General features: G+C 34.5%; 2 protein-coding genes and 1 pseudogene across 2 annotated transcripts; 1 reads left to right on the forward strand and 2 right to left on the reverse strand.

Moving 5' to 3' along the window:
• Positions 1-324: 324 nt before the first annotated feature.
• HEMC (hydroxymethylbilane synthase) lies at positions 325-5,184 on the forward strand. The gene is made up of 5 exons (XM_059592701.2): positions 325-703; positions 1,567-1,972; positions 2,702-2,908; positions 4,548-4,725; positions 4,845-5,184. Exons 1-5 carry the CDS (start codon positions 456-458, stop codon positions 4,955-4,957), a joined length of 1,152 nt encoding a protein of 383 aa, XP_059448684.1. The 5' UTR covers positions 325-455; the 3' UTR covers positions 4,958-5,184.
• Positions 5,185-5,322: 138 nt separating this feature from the next.
• SCPL34 (serine carboxypeptidase-like 34) lies at positions 5,323-9,360 on the reverse strand. The gene is made up of 10 exons (XM_059592700.2): positions 9,076-9,360; positions 7,335-7,445; positions 7,163-7,258; positions 6,959-7,051; positions 6,761-6,849; positions 6,381-6,677; positions 6,137-6,273; positions 5,891-5,983; positions 5,705-5,810; positions 5,323-5,593 (listed from the first exon to the last, which is right to left on the reverse strand). The coding sequence occupies exons 1-10, from the start codon at positions 9,338-9,340 to the stop codon at positions 5,444-5,446; spliced, it is 1,437 nt and encodes a 478-aa protein (XP_059448683.2). The 5' UTR covers positions 9,341-9,360; the 3' UTR covers positions 5,323-5,443.
• Positions 9,361-12,303: 2,943 nt separating this feature from the next.
• LOC132178397 (serine carboxypeptidase-like 34) lies at positions 12,304-17,417 on the reverse strand (annotated as a pseudogene).
• Between the last annotated feature and the right edge of the window lie 455 nt (positions 17,418-17,872).

Consider the following 17,872-nt stretch of genomic DNA (forward strand, 5'->3'; position numbering starts at 1 on the left):
TGTAACATTTTTCAAAACATTTTTATAGTACAGTTTATTGCAAATAAGTCTATTTACAAATTACAAAGACTTAACTTATGTATTATGTACGAAATGTGAAGTCAAATTTTAAATTAACAAAATTTTTGTAAAAAAAAAAAATTAATGGCTCATTTAATTCCATTTGTAGAGCTGCCATAGGCCCATAGCTTTCTCTTTGTTTGTAACGAGGGTAGGAAACTTGGACTGGTTTGGTGAAGCCCAATTGAAACAAAATAGGCGAAAAATTGGAAAGGAAAAGCCTGAAAGAAAGCCTAAATGGATAGAACCTGAGGATAAGAACAGTAGTGGGACCAAATCCGGAATCCTATCCACCCCCAAGCTTTCATCCAACTCCTTTAGACAGGAGTTCCTTCAAAGCGAAATAACTCCCATCTTCTTCTTCTTCTTCAATCTCTCGCTTTCTGTTTCTCTCTATGGATGCTATTTCTTCCTATCTATGTATGAACCAGGCTCTTACCCCACGGCATTCTTGTCCAATCAAATGTTGCAGTGGTGGGTCGGTCTCACGTGTTGGGTTTTCTTCTCCGTGCCTTAGCACTCCAGCTTTTCCTCGTAACTGTGCAAGAAAGCATAGTGTGAGGGTCATTAGGGCCTCTGTGGCAGTTGAGCAGCAGACACAGAAGACCAAAGTTGCACTCATCAGGATTGGCACCCGAGGAAGGTACCCTTCAGTTCCTTTCTTTCGCGCAGTTTCCTTCTCTGGCCCTGCTTGAACTTTCATAGTGTGGCTTCGATTTTGGTAAATTTTGTGAATTATTGATTTTTTTTTTTTTTTTTATGGTTGAATTGTAATGGGTATACTTTATTTGCTGGAATGATTTGTCATTGTTATGTCCGCTTTGTCTTTCTCTCTTTTAGGTTGTTGATCATTTAGGACTTTGTAACTTAGGTGTTATGTTCCTCTGATCTTGCTCGATTACATTGTTCATTTGTGCTATTTGTGTTTGGGACCTTGTACGTTACAATTATTATGCTGAAAATTGGTTTCAATTGTTTCTTTCTCGCCAAAAGGTAAGAACTTCGGGGATGATTGTTGGTCGAATTGCTTGGATATGGGTTCATTTACTATGTATGAAAAGTAGAATAGCAGATGACATCATAATGCCTACAGATATGGGCAGTCTGTACTCCATAGCCTTTCAGCCAAGAATAGAGCTCTTTGTGAAATTCAGGGATTTAGTTTGGGTGTTGCACTTTTCTTTTTGATTGTCAGTTAAATGTTTTTTTTGTTGGTTTGCCTATGCGGTATGGCCATCTGAGTTACTGTACTCGGTTTTGTGTTTAGATGATGTGTATTCTCTCATCTATGAAGAAAAGGTACATTGGGATGCTTTTAATATCAATAATTGTAGGAGCAAGCAAGTTATCATTTCTCTTTCAGTAATGATGCAGACTCGCTAAATTTGCTTCATTTGTACCAATTTCTAGTTGCTTATGTAAATTTTGTTTTTGTAAATCTTCTACTGGTTATTATTTATTTTTTTATGAGGGGCGTTATTTATATTCTTTTTATATGCAGGACAGCCCACTAGCACTTGCTCAGGCTTATGAGACTAGAGATAAACTCATGGCAACACATTCAGAGCTAGCTGAAGAGGGGGCTATACAGATCGTAATAATAAAAACAACAGGTGATAAAATACTAAGTCAGCCACTTGCTGACATAGGTGGGAAGGGCTTGTTCACTAAGGAAATAGATGAGGCACTGATAAATGGTGAAATTGACATTGCCGTCCACTCAATGAAAGATGTTCCAACTTACTTACCAGAGAAGACAATTTTACCGTGTAACCTTCAGCGTGAGGATGTTCGAGATGCGTTTATTTCCCTGAGTGCAGCGTCAGTAGCAGAGCTTCCAGCTGGGAGCACTGTTGGTACTGCTTCACTCAGAAGAAAGTCACAATTACTCCATAAATATCCGTCTCTTAATGTAAGTTAGTATGTTGTTTACTTATCACAAAAAAAACTTAAGTTAGTATGTTGTATCACATGCTGTAAACATGTCTTGATTGAACTATAAAGTCAATTTCATGTTACTGCATTCGCTGGAGGTTTGAAATTGGCTACCTAGTTTGTAGAAGTAGGCCTGATGGGCAAGAATGTCAGACAAACCGCACAGAATCAGCTTCTAAAGATATGCATACTACTTAAACGTAATACTACAGTTGTGTAAACTTTTTCACAGGACACAAAGGCACTTGGAAATGATTGACTTCTTTTACCAGGATGGGTGTTGCTAGTGTTATATTTAGAGGTTATCTTGATGGGCAATTAGATGACATTAGTAGAATTGACATGAAATTGCTTGGATCCAAAGTGATTGGAGATATAATGCTTGGGTTTCTTATGTAAAAGCTCTTTACATGGAATCTATGAAGATGGGCTTATTTAGCACATGAATTTTTGGATGAATATGAGGTGGTGTGCCCTTTTAGCATGCATCATTTTTTGAATGGTTGGTTTTCTCGTCCCCCCCACCTTTCTTCTGCTGTTAGTCCATTCATTCCCATTTGTACTATTTTCTAAAGAGCTCTTTTTTCTCTCTATGGCACAATTACATATTTATTCCTTTTTATTTTGGGGAGATGGTTCAGCATTCTGGGATTTGTATGTCATTTTATTGATTCTTTATTTGCTTTGGGTTAACTTCATCTTGTAGGTACTTGAAAATTTCCGTGGCAATGTTCAGACACGATTGAGAAAGTTAAATGAGGGTGTCGTTCAAGCAACACTATTGGCATTAGCTGGGCTTAAACGCTTAGATATGACGGAGAATGTGACTTCGATTCTTTCAATTGATGAAATGCTTCCAGCTGTTGCTCAAGGGGCAATTGGGATTGCCTGTAGAAGCGATGACAATAAAATGGTGCATTTATTTACTCTTGCCTGAGTTACTGGTTTTAATAATTTCATTGATCATGTAACAGCTGACCAAGATATTTCCTGTAGTGAGTAAATCATTTCCCATGACCATAACTTGTGACCTTTGGCCACAACAAAATTATTTATTTGCTTAAGTTGAGTGGTTCTTTGTTACTTCATGGTCAATTAGTAATAGGTCTAACAAGTAACTGCCAGATTAATAAATTTGTGATCAAATAAAATAACACAACCTCGTTGGATTCAGAGGTTTGGAGGAATATAATTCTTGAAGAGTGGTCATATTGGATTTTTCCTTATTTTTTGGCCTGAACATTGGATTTTGAAATAGAAATAGTAGAGCTTTTTAATAAGACTGGTTATTACTTATCAACAAAAAATTGTGGAGCTTTTATATACCATAAGCAATGGCATAAATATGACACATTGAAGCAATGTGAAATTATATTCAGAGAAATTGGAAACATGAGGGGATATATTGCAGGTGCAACACTGGATATAAATGCGTCCAATAGAACTTTCTTGCTTTTTGTCTCCCCCCTATTCTGTTCAAGTGCTTCCATCCAAGGAGGAGGGGTGCTAACAGTTTGTTTAACACCAACATGACACTTATATTTTATTTTTAAAAAGTTCTAACAGTTATGGTTTCGCAAGTTAACTATTGTGTAATAATCCATGTGCTATAAGCATGGATGAATATTATTGTTCTGGAGATGAGTGGGAGCATAATCTCCTCAAAATGGTGTTCAACTCACTAAGCTTGCAAATGTCAGTATAATTCATGCTCCTGACCGGCTTGTGCAATTTGCATGATCCAAACCAAATGATATGTTAATGTGATTTCATATTCTTCTAAAAAACCTAAATTTATGATTTTGAATGTAACTAGGGTTGTTTATGCGTGCTAATTTGCATGAATCTATATCTGATATTGAAATTGACAGATATTGAAATTGACAGCATTTTTGGAGGTCATGATGAGATTTTATTTATAACTTCTCCATGCCTTAAGGTCTGCTTTACGCAATTGAGGCCAATATATGTGCCCTTCCACAGTAATTCCAGGGTTTAAGCTGGGACTCGAGCCTTGAAGGGATATTAGAATTGCCTGTTTGTGGCTGCAGTAGTTGCCAGTTGGCTAATGGTGAGGCTGTCTTTCTTTTTGAAAGGGATTTTTGGCATAGAAAACATTTCAAGATTTTCCACCTTGAGCGCGTTCGCCTTTGTCTTGTTTGTCCATGTCCTTTTACGCCTCTTGGTTTCTTTCATAAATAATGGTGTTGATCAAGAGAATAAAAGATTTGTGTCTATTAAGAGCTTAACGTTATATGCCTATATAACTCATGACCAGGGTTTTTGTGGGAAATAAATGAGATTAAAATTCACTAACATAGCTTTTTATCATGATTCTGTAGTGCTTCCCATTTTTCTGCTGGTTAGTATGTGTGCATATTAGCATTGACTTTAATACTGCTGATTTTTCCTCCAGCTATATATATATATTTTTCTGGTAGGTGCCCGCATTATATGTTGGTCTCTAACTTGATATCAAGATTTTAAGCTGTAATTAGTGGTTGTTTAAAAATCACATTTCTTGAAACTTTTATCTTATTTTTCCTTTGTAGGCCAATTTCATAGCCTCTTTGAACCATGAGGAAACAAGACTAGCAGTTGCCTGTGAGAGGGCCTTCCTTGAGACCTTAGATGGATCTTGCCGCACTCCTATTGCTGGATATGCTTCCAAAGATGAAGATGGTAACTGCATATTTAAAGGGTTGGTAGCTTCCCCAGATGGAACCCGGGGTATGAACATCTATGCTCAGCAAGGATAATTCACTCAAATCTTATTTAGCTGCATCTCCATTTTAGGAGTGATTATCTTTTAACTTTTTTCCTTGTCTTTTTTCCTCTGTCTACTTTAGTGCTTGAAACTTCAAGAAAAGGCCTATATGCTTTTGAAGATATGGTTCTGATGGGAAAGGATGCTGGCAAGGAGCTTCTTTCACGGGCTGGTCCTGGCTTTTTTGATTGTTAAAGTAGGATTACTGTAGAAGAAGGTGAGTGAAATCAAGCGTGTGTTAAATCTTAGGTGATTGCTTCCAAAGAGTTGATTCATCCTTGGAGCTCTTGTTTGTTGTAACTTTTAGCAAGAATAATTGTTTAATTCATTGTAAGCTGTTAGACAAATCAATCATGCAGTAGTACTAGACATTGTCTTTTCTTTTAATTTGATCAATGCCATCTCTTAAATTTGTTTTGTTACTTAGCTTTCAACATAAACACAATGATTGCATTTGGCATATCTATTCAAGCATTTAGGTTTCCAGGAAAACATTTGTCTGAAAAAAGCTCAGAAAAAAAAAAAAAAAAGCTCAGAAAAAGGGAAAACAATTGACTGAAAGTAAAAACCATTTGGCACCCAATTCAGCATGATTGCAATACAATGGTAAGGTATATATGCTTGGTCCCAGAAATCAAATCAAATTAAGGATGAAATTCAAAGCAGATGAACTAGCAATAACTAAAATGGTGCAGATGGCAGTTTCTGATTGGCCAAGTAGTGTGTAATCAGCTGGAGAGACTGTTTGGGTGCAAAAGTCGGAACTTCATGACCTGCTCCTCTAATGGTTACAAATGTAAGCCCATCATACGTGACTCTCCAACCGCCAACCTAAACAAATCAACATAAAACAATTAGGGTTTTTTTTTTTTTTTTTTAATTCACACATGAGAAACATAATTGAAATAAGTAACAAAAGGAAAAAGAAGCAAGAAGAAATACCTGTTGACTGGTGTACCAAGGAGTCCAGTCTTCAATAATAGGTAGTCCAAGCTTTCTCAACGCGTATCTAGTTGAAGTTACTGGTACTCTACCATCAGTATCTCCACTGTAAGGAATAGACGTGTTTTAGACTAAATATTGATTTAGACTAAATAATTATAGAATTATAAATAACATTTCCATTACCTATAAATCCAAATGCGGAGACCCCCATCCACAAGTTTTTTTATTGTAGGAAGAATTGATGCTGGTGAGTCATTCCAAACTTTGATGATATCGCTGTAAATTAAATACAAATTCATATACCTCGAATACCTTCACATGATCGTTGGCGTGAGACTTATTCAATTTTTTTTTCATTAGGTTAAATTTGTGCATAATTTGAGACGGAATCAGGAGAACAGTTCAATTCTGTCTTTATTACGTACGTACCTGCAATGAGTCCAAGGGTAGGAGATTTTGGTGACATTGGCATGCAATGCTTCTTGAACATCTGGCCTATTCAAATACTCTGCAGTGTATTCTGATACACAAGGGTCATAACCTGACGGTTTCATGTGCCACCCATCCTATATATAATGCAAAAAACCAACTGTTATTATCGATTTATAATTAATTAACAACCCTACACTTTTTTTCTTTATCTTTTCCGGAAAAAAAGGTCGAGAATTCTTACAAATTTGGACAAGTAATGTGGAGCGACGACGCCTTGGATAAAAGGGCGCCGCCGTGCACCGGTGCTATTACTCTGATCAAGGCACTTAGGAGTGTACAAGCTATACATGTCAATAATACTGTACACTTTGAAGTAGTCATAGATGGCAAACTCGCAGCTACGGGGAGGGTGTTCATCGCTGAAGTTGCATTTGCTCTTGATCTCATGGTACAACCGATCTGATATCACCGCATGATCCCATGCATAATCGATCATTCCCGTCTGATCTGCAACGTCATCTATGGCCGCATTCCCTATCTGCACTAATCACTATAGATCATCACCACTCATGAGCCCCTGTCGACAAATAATGTCCTTTTCATTGGAAGTATAGTACTCACCATGAATCCTTTGAAGTTTATGTAGTTTTCCTTGGACGCTTTCTTATTTTTCTCAAAAATGAGCTCCGACAGTTGTGGAACATAATGTCCTGACACGTGGCAAATGGAATTAATATCAATTAATTAACATTATTATTTTTTTATTACTATTAATTAAAAACTAGGCAAAAGGATGTATATATATAATATGCTAGCTACCTGCATAGCTTTCTCCAGCAATGTAAAACTCATGGGACTGGAATTGTGGGAATCTTTGGAACCAGTTGATTAGGAAATGGTATGAGTCCTCGGCTAATTAATGATCATTCAAATTAATTAACCAAAAGTCATGAGAAATATTATTGAAAGAATTTTTACAATAATTAATAATATTGTACTGTTTTTTAAGGATAGTGGAATTACCTGTAACTTTGTCGCCCAGTTCTTTGATATCACTGCTAGTGTTGGTGTAGGAAAACCCGACTCCAATAGGAGATTCGATGAACAATAAATTGGCCGCTAAAAGAAAGACAAAATGGGAAATTAAAGTAATAAATATTATAGGTTCATTGATAAGAGAACTTCTATATAAAACCTTTGTTCCATGAATATGGGTTGAGCTTTAGGTTTGGTTGGCTGCTATTTTGAGGGAAGAAAGGCCCTAGCTCCTCTGCTTCTCCATACCCAACGGATGAACATCCGGGGCCTGAAATTTTACATGTTAATGAGAGTACATGCATGTATAGTATTTTTCACATGCATGCATGCATGCTTATGTATGCAAAACTTCAAACACATATACTTATAAATATGATTGCATTGTTAGAATAGTAGTTACATGAGTAAATTTGTCATTTTTTACCGACTTCAACTTTGAAATAATTTGTGATTTAACATAGTATTAAATATTAACCCTATAGTTTACTCCACATAATCGGCATGTTATCTAGTCTCATGCTCTTATTAGTTTAAGTTTTTTATGATAATTGGTGATTTGATATATATAACATGATCCGCAATTATTATTCTAGGCAAAACCCGATTTTGTACGGTTTAAAAGTTAGGTGAACCAATGCGTGCATCAACACCAAGTTAACATGTATTGTCGCATTTGTAAAATAATTGTGAGATACAAATATATTAAGATTGCTCTTTATGGCAAGTACTTGTTGGCAGTTATATATACAGATCATCTAGCTAACAATTTCATGAAGATTTCTTCAAGAGAGGAAGGGTATATGGTAAAGGCTATGGTCTAAACCACTGACCTTTAAATAAAAATAAAACCAAGTTTTTTAAAATAGAAAATCGTTTATCAATTACGCATAAAGTACTACATTTAATTTTCGTCAACTGACAACCCAATACCCAACCACCATTAGTACATGCCCGGAGGCAGGGAGTAAATCGCACGTGTGAAGATTTTCGATCCCTTTTTATTAACACCTTCATATTTACCTAATTTTCTAATATATCTTTTAATTATTTCTTAAAATATATAATGCTACTTTTACATTAGTTTTTTATTTTTATTTTTATTTTTTCTCTCATTTAAAAGGTTGGAAGGAGAGACTAATTGTGGCTATTCTACCTGGGTGTGACCATAGTAGCACTAACTTGCGGAGGACTGTTCAGGAGGGACCTAGATGGCGGAAACCACAGACGTACCCTCAAAACCAGCCGAGCCATAGCTTAACCGTCCGCCGCCCTACCAAGGTATCAATGGAAACTAAGGTGATTTATACTAATAAGACATGGAGATTTTCCATTGCGGAAATTCGAACCCACACCCTATACCCGTTTTACATTAGTTGACTTCACTGATTTTACACTAATCATGATTTTTCTTTTGTTTTTTAAAGTGGTTGACATGGCTACCTAAAACCCGTTATGAAATGAGTGTGAATAATAATTTATGGATTAATAATGTTATTTAGCAGAGTACTATACAACTGACATATAACTTAATAATGTGATGGTAAAACTTAGCCATTGAATCGACACTTCTAAAAAAAAAAAAAAAAAAACCAAAAGATGATTTTTTCTGACACGTTATTTCAATTATATAACAATCGTATAGCAATTTAATTAAGCCAAATTTTTTAGTAAGAATTCGAATGCTATAAACTATTTTATCTTATTATTCTAGATATGGAAATTACGTATAACTCTCATTTTGTGTGTGTGTGTTTCATTTATATCTATCCATGTTCAGTGAAGTAAATTAATTAAGCAACTTGATATATATATCTCTGTGTGGTTTATATTCTTCGGATAACATCTGTGCTTATCCATATTAACATGTGAAGTAAAAGAAGTAAAGTGAAAAGGAATACCTCCATTGAGCCAAAGTAGAAGAGGTTTTCTTTGTGGGGTTTGCGTTGCTTCGAAGAACCAGTAGAAGAGAGCTCTTCCATGGCTCTCATTGACGGTAACATATCCGGCATAGTGCCTGAAGTTCACCGGAGGCTGGCCGGGAAGTTTATCCACTCTGTCCGCTTCTTGTTGCGCAGAAGTCTCAATCCCACGCTCACACCTAGCTAAGCTCAAAGTAACCAAAAGCCACCCAAAAAAATTCAGCCAGAGCGGTGAGAAAGCCATCAGGACCGTACCACCTCTCTCTCCTTATCGTTTCCTCTCTCTCTCTCTCTCTCTCTCTCTCTCTCAAACGTGCTCAAATACAAGCAGCAGTACCATGTGGGGTTTAAATAGTAAGCGTTTGGAAGACAAATAAAGAGTCATTCTTGTAATATATATGGCGGTTGATGCCTTTTGGTTAATACAAAAGGTGCACTCTTTTGTTAATTATTTCCTTTTTTTAAAAAAAAAAAAAAAATTATTTATTTATGTATTCTATATTTCTATTCTATTTTTATTTCCTAATTAAAGCTGTAGAATTTTATCTCTTGTGTTGGAAGTATATAGTGGGTATTGTTGCTTCCAGTCAAAATAAAGGCCACGTTTGGACTTAAAAAAAAAAAAAAAAATCATAAGCTAGCCATGGCCTGCCCTCCTAAAATGTTTTAAAATCCCCTACAAGTTAAAAAAGAAAAAAGCTTATAAATGTTATGTTTATAGGTTGAAGAACTTGAACGGAGCCATCGTTTATTTGATCGGACAAAGTTTTCTTCGAATTGGGTACGTTGGATGAATATTTTTATTAGACAATTTTTTATTTTATTTTATTTTTTTTTAAATTGGGTTGAAGGAATTTGAACATGCAATTTTTACGTGCATACTCTCTTAATTTTATTAAAAATATATGTAAAAATCACGTACTTTAAAGATATATATGTCAATTTAATAAAGTCGTGAGTTAATTTAAAAGTTAATTAGGAATTTCAGAAGCTCCTGCATAGGGAGGACATGCATTGAGATACAAGGAACTTTTATGCTTCCCATCAAAGCCAAAAAAAAATAAAAAATAAAAAACAAAAACAAAGAGGGACTTTTCAAGACTGCTAAATGCATGTGATTGAACCTTTTCGATTATTGGAGTTATTGAAAGGACGAGATCTGCGGTCCTGTCAATTAGTTGGCATTGAAACCTTTGAAATACACCTTAATGTTATGAATCAAAGGACGAGATCTGTGGTCCTGCCAACTGCAATTGGCATTGAAGCCTTTGAAACACACCTAATGGTATGAAATGTGATGTGTACTTATAAACTTTATTACTATGGGACCTACCAATAAAAAGAAAAAAAAGAAGCTGAATCCGTTATTTGTTCGTTACCACAATGGCTTTTGTGGCAGCACGTTTGTGTTTCGCAAACAAGTAGAAATTTGTTTATGACGATTGACGAACTAAAGACGTCTCAAAACTTGTTGCTGTCTCACCCTCTTTGACTCGTTGCCATTTCGATAAAGTTTTGATAAGTGTTTTGGGTTTTAATTAAGTTTTGAGAAGTGTAAAAACTATGAATTTTTTTTAAAAAAAAATGTAAAAATGATCCCGCTACTGTTCGGCTAGCTATCTGGTAATTGTTGTTTTAAGAAGTGTTTTGAGTTTTAATAGAAGTTTTGTCTTTTGTTTTGGAAAATGTGTTAATAATAGGGGCCATATGGCCCCATATCTAAAAATCGGTTTGGTTAATCGGTATTTTAGAAGAATTTTCACCTTTGAGAAGTGAAAAGAAATTTAGAGAAGATCATCCACCAAACATGCCTAGCTTAAATTAACTACCTGCCGATTACTCAATATTTTAATAACAAAGAAATTTATGTTTACCATTTAAGATTTTTTTTACCGAAAACAAAAATATATATCATATCTAGATTTATTTTTTTTTTTTGTTTTTTTGGACCTTTTCTGATTAATGAGTTCTTTTGATCCAAAGGGAGGAGGCTAGGATATTTCTAATTTTTTTGTGCATGGTTCTAAAATTCGGCTAAGATATTTTCATGATATTGAGCGGTTCTAGTAAACTTTGATCACGTGCTTTAATTTGGCGCTTGTGGGCTTCGATTCTGTTGCTTTTATATGAAAAATCAGACCATAAGTTAAAAAAATTCCTACTGATTTTTTCTTTTTTTCTTTCTTTATGAATAAAAAATCTAGAAGAATAAAAGAAAAAACTTTTTCCTCATTTGGTAATATTTTATAAAACATTTTTATGTGGTCAAACTCATTAACAAATAATTGAAAGCACAAAACACTTTTTTTAAAAAAATCAGACCTTCTTATAGGAATATTTTGAAAAAACAATTGCTTAATTTTTAAGGGTAGGTAAGTTAAAATATATATATATATATATATATATATATATATATATTAGAGAGAGGTGGATGCACGACTACCTCCAATGGCAGACAATTAGCTGGATGGCAACGGGGTCACTTATATCGAGATTAATGTCAAGTAATTATTAATTAAGTAGTTTTGCCATGTCACATGCTACATGTTAAAAAATAGTCTTTAAAAAAAATAAAAAATAAAAAAAAAAGAAAAGAAAAGGGGTGGCAGCCGCCTAGCAATTAGAGAGATCAATGAATGCCTTTGATTTAAGCCATCAACAGTGCAGAACCCACTACACCCATATGTGGCTTTTAAAACTATCATTAGATTAAAATTTAATAAAAATCTATCTTATATTTAATGGTGGTTTTAAATGCCACATATGAACGTGGAAAAATGAGTGTAAGAAAGTGAGAGTAAGTGTAACATTATTCTTCGTAAAAATGCTTGGTGAAATCAAAGAAGAAAGGTCAATTTTCCCACGTACGTACGTCGTTCTTCGTTCAGTCGCTAATCCGATTAATCTTTGGAAATAAACTGATGAGAGATCCCTAGTATATAAGTACGTACGATATCCTTTAATTTGGAATAACATAAATTGATTCTTTAGAAAGAATGTTTGTCAAAAGAACTCCTCTACTTCAATATATATATAAATTGCACCCACAGTGGCAGTTTCTGTTTGGTACCATATATCATATATGTTTACATTTATTCTTTGGAAATAAACTGCAATTATACGTATACCTTGACTACAAATTTATCGACTAATTAAATGGCCGCTTATTGAATTCCTTTCAAAGCAAAAAAAAGTACACGAGGAATATTAAAATGGTGCATGTGGGAGTTTCTTATTGTCCAGGAATTGCTTAACCAGCTGGAGAGCCCTCTTGGGTGCAAACATTGGAACCTTGTGGCCGGCACCTCGTACGGTCACAAACGTGAGCCCCTCGTACACAGTTGTCCACCCGGCAACCTATCAAATTCCGATCATTTTAACAGATGATTAATTAATAGAGAAGGTTAAAAGTTCTAATATTAATTACTTCGTTAAACTTGAACAGACAAACAAAAACTACGTCGTACTACCTGTTGGTGGCTGTACCAAGGAGTCCAATCTTGGGTAATTTTTAATCCAAGCCTTCTCAAAGTATACCTAGTTGAAGTTACTGGAAGTCTCCCATCGGTATCTCCACTGCAAACAATTATAAATGCATGTAAATTTCTTGTATGACAAAAATTAATTAGGCTTTTGAGGACATTTTAATTGTTAATTATTTAAAATTAATGCAATTGTAGTAAGATTACCTATAAATCCATATGCGCAGACCCCCAGCAATAAGCTTTTTGATTGTAGGTAGTATTGATGCTGGTGCATCTTGCCAAGCTTGGATCTCGTTGCTGCATGTGGACCAAAACAAACTCACTTATATACTTAATTAGCAAAATAAATAATGAAAATTACAAAAGATAATGTGGGATTAGAGGGATTGAGGTCCCCTACAATTTCTTTGCAACTGCAAGATTTTGTAATTTTAAAAAATTCAGACAAAATAATTAAATAGCCTAAATTGAGTCACGTCAACCTTACAAAAATAAAAATAAGTAAAGGAATGGCCGAACCAACTCTTAAGGTGGTTGGCCAATAGCCACCCCTGAAAGTGTGGCCAACCACCCGAGAGAACCATTGAGCCCCAAAGAACCACGCACTTTGCAGTTTGCACCACCCCTAACGGCTCCATTCCAAGGCTCAGGACCAACCTTAAGTCATGGGGGTTGGCCGGTCACCACCTCGTGGGCGATAGGGTGATCAGCCACCCTTATACTTAGTTTTACTTTATATTTTTTTACTATTTTTAAGGCTGATGTGGCTCAATCTAAGCCATTCATTTTGAATAAATGGTCTAGATTCTTAGAATTGCATGCCCCAAAATTCCAAAGAATTGCAGGAACCTCAATATAATCCCATTAGTTGTTCATAAGTAATTTAGTTGAATAATAAGTTGGAATTACACATGTCGCCAAATCAATTTTATTATTTTCTTATATTTGACAATAAATTTTAGGGGTGCAAAGGCGGGCGGTTAAAAACCGCCCGCTAACTGCTAACCGCTATAACCGCCAACCGCTTAACCGCCTAACCGCATTAACCGTTAACCGCCTAACCGCTATAACCGCCTAGCCGCCTAGCGGTTAGCGGTTAGCGGTTATTAGGTCTACTAATCGTAACCGCTAACTACTAACCGCCTTTTTATATAATATATTTTTATAATTATAATTATAAAAATATTTATACATATAACATAATCACTAGATCATTAAATCACAATTTTTTTAAAAAATAATTAAATCACAATTTGAGTATTAATATATTATCGCTATAATTTATATGATTATATCACATGAGATTGATCATTAAATCATTTGATTATATAATAACAAATTATACATATATAATATGACATAACTCATAAGTATATCAATTCATACTAATACAACAATTATATATCTAGAGACTTATTTCCAATGTATGTTATAAACTTATAAGTCTATATAAGTCTACATATGTATATGAATAATATAAATGTATAATATCAATACTTAATCATATGATTCAATGACAATTCAAATATTTTATTCAAGACTTCAAGTGAATCATATTATTAATGTACAATGATGATATGATTCGTATAATATCAAATTAAGTAATTGACATTGGATTAAACAATGACCAATGTGTTACTTATAAACACAATTTAAGTATTAATGTATTATCATTATAATTTTAGTAATTTATATATTATCACTATAATTGATATGATTATATCACATGATGACTTGATCATTAAATCATATGATTATATAATAATAAATAATGCATATATAATATGACATAAGTCATAAGTCATAAGTCTACAAGTTAATCATATGATTCATGTACAATGATAATCACAATTGATTCAATTGAATTAAACAATATATTAATTATAACTACAAGTCAACAATTTAATTAAAGCATTATTAGATACTTTAGAAATTTAGGATTTAGAAGATATTAAAAATACAAGAAAAAAAAAATGAGGGTAAAAAAAAGCCCAAAAAACCCTAAAGAAAGCCCAAAAAGCCAAAAAAAAGAGCCTAATTTTAAAAAAGCGGTTAGCGGGCGGTTATCTATTTCGCTAACCGCTAACCGTTAGGCGGTTAGCGGTTGCGGTTAGTGAAATCTACTAACCGCTAAGGCGGTTACGGTTAGCGGTTATTGCTACTAACCGCTAACCGTAACCGCCTTTGTACCCCTGATAAATTTAGATCCACTCCTAGCTAGATATCATGTGAGGTTTTTATTTTTATTTTTATAGTTGTTAATAGAGGGGGCTAGAGTTGATATAATTAATTACCTGCAACGAGTCCATGGGTAAGGGATTTTGGTAAGATTGGCATGCAATGCTTCTTGAACATCCGGCCTATTCAGATACGTCTCAGCGTAATCTGGTGCACAAGGGTCGTAGCCATCTCCTTTCTGGTGCAACCCATCCTGTCAAAGTCAAACCATAATTCCCCCATCAATTTATTATTCAAACTTATACGATTAATTAAAGGTTGATTATTGTTAGAATATATTGTAATATTATGGGAATATATTAGAATTGATCGTAATTGATAAAATTAAATCATAATTGAATTAAATATACCTGATATTGATTTATTATCTCCCATCCCTATAAATAGGAAACATTTGTTTTGTAAAATTATTCATTGAATTAAAGCATAATATACGTCCTCCTTAGGGCTTTATTTGTGGATGTAGGTTATAGACCGAATCACATAAATATCTTGTCTGTTTTATCATTTCCACATATAATATTTATAGTGTTATGAATTTCTTCATAGTATCAGAGTCAAAATGTCTTAAGATTAAACATTGATCCATTTAAATTAAATATTTCATGTATTAGGCCTCCCCTATTAAAATGGAGTTTAAGTCCACAGTGAGGGGGAGTGTTAAAGTAATGGTTAAATTTTTAAATTTACATCTTCCTATAAACTTAAGCTTTTGATATAACTGATAATTTCACATTACATCAATTAATTGATGCAGAAAATGAAGAGAACTACGTAGTTACTGTTTACTCGCAAGCTGGGAAAAATAATGGAGATCATCATCACTGCCATGGAACGCATGGCGGCGTCGTTTAGTACTACTCCTGCTGATATTTGTACGGACACATCTGGAAGTGTAGAGGCTTTACATGTCAATGATGTCATTATATGCAGCGTAAAACTCATTGATGGCAAAGAAGCACTCGCCCGATTGCTTCGAGTTGCATCTGATTTTCAGTTCTTGGTACTGGCGATCGGATATCAACGCATGATGCCATGCATAATCAATCATCCCATTCATATCCGTTTCGTCATCCAATGCTGCGTTCCCAATCTGCATGCATGCATGCATTGGAATATTGCAAGATTTAATTAATTAATAATTAATACTAGATTAAGTAAAAATTAGCGGAGAAATTTACCAGGAACCCTTTGAGGTTTATATAATCCTCCTTGGATGCTTCCTCCTTGTGATCGAGAATGGCCTCCGAAAGTTGTGGAGCATAGTGCCCTGGGGTTACGTAAAACACGGGCTAGATAAATTACGACAGCTGGATCGAGCATTATCGTATAGTGCCAGAAATATATCTAGATGAAAAATAAAAGCTTTATTTTTATTTGTTCTGCCTGCATAACTTTCTCCAGCGATGTAGAACTCGTGTGATTTGAATTGTGGGAATCGTCGAAACCGGCCAGTTGATCAGAAACTTGTATGAATCCGTAGCTAATTTTACAGCAAGAACAATGACAATTAAGTGATTATGAGACCAAATAAATAAAAGATTTATAACATTAATCATGAGGTTGAGAAAAATATACGAGAAATATTGTTAATTATATACTGCATGTATATGTATTCAATCACTAAAGTTGATGTGGCGTGGTATCTCCCCAACCAAAAAAATGAATTTTCATCTATTAAATGCTATGTTATACATATAGAAAAGGAGGGGAGTATAAAATTACTCGTGATTGTGTCGCCAAGTTCACCGATATCTTTACTGGTATTGGTGTAGGAAAACCCGACTCCAAAGGGAGATTCCACAAACAACAAATTGGCCACTGATAACACATAAGTAAATTACAAGTAGCAGTGCTTGTTTGTCTAAGCTACTAAAGTAAATCATGTTACCCTTAGAGAAACGTAGTGTTAAGAATTTTGCAATCATAATCTCAAATTTTAAAAACTTTCAGGCGCTTAAGAGATACCCATCTTACATAAATTCTAAAAACCTAATCCAACCTTTGTTCCATGTATGATGATTGAACTTTAGCATTGGTTCGCTGCCCTTTTCAGGGAAAAATGGCCCAATCTCTAGTGCTTCTCCACCAATGGACGAACATCCTGGACCTGAAAATTTTGAGACCATTAAGAAATATTTGATATATATATATATATATATATATATATATAGCATTTCCTACCACTCTAAATTTTTTGAAAAAATAATAATTTAACGTGCATGGTATATATAAAAATTGAATTCGAACTCTAATTAACTTTAATTTTCGTTAAATATTTCATGTATTAGCTGAATTACCTCCATTGAGCCATAAGAGGAGAGGCTTTTCTTGGGGTTCGTCGGTTGCTTCAAAGAACCAAAAGAAGAGTGCTCTTCCATGTGTTTCATTGACTGTAACATATCCTGCATGTTGTTTGAAATTCACCGAAGGCTGGCCTGGAAGTCTAACCACCTGGTCTGCTTCTTGTTGAGCTAAGATTTCATGGCTGACTTTGCTGGATTCAAACCCGGCTAAAGCTTCTTTTGCCGAACAGAAAGTAAGCAAAAGATGAAGAAGAGAAAAACGCGTCCGCAGAGAATATGAAGAAAAATCCATAGCTTGCTAGGGTCCCCAATTCTCTCTTCTCTGACCATCTCTCATTGAAGACTGGTTTAAATAGCAAGTGATTCGAAGACAATTAGATCGAAGCAATGTTAGATATATATATTCTTCGACAACCTTTTCATTTCTCGAAAAGATTAATTGTTCACATACATTTTCTCTAATGCATTCTCTAGGGTCAAATTTGACCTGATCAAATATTCTTCATTTATTTATTATTATTATTTTTTTTATCTTTTCATCTCATGCTACGTAGGAAGCACCCATCAATGACCAAAATGCACCATATGGCAGGTTCTTGTTGGCTAAATAGCTAGGAAGACATGTCTGATGGTTTGGAGCAAATGTGGGAACATCATGGTTTGCTCCAAACCCTAGCTCGTAGGTAATAGTCCAACCTCTAAGGGCGGAACTAAGATTTTTTACTTAGGAGTCCGAATATGCATGTG

This window comes from Corylus avellana, chromosome 4 (assembly GCF_965113065.1).
Source record: "Corylus avellana chromosome 4, dhCorAvel1.hap1.2, whole genome shotgun sequence".
NCBI lineage: Eukaryota > Viridiplantae > Streptophyta > Magnoliopsida > Fagales > Betulaceae > Corylus > Corylus avellana.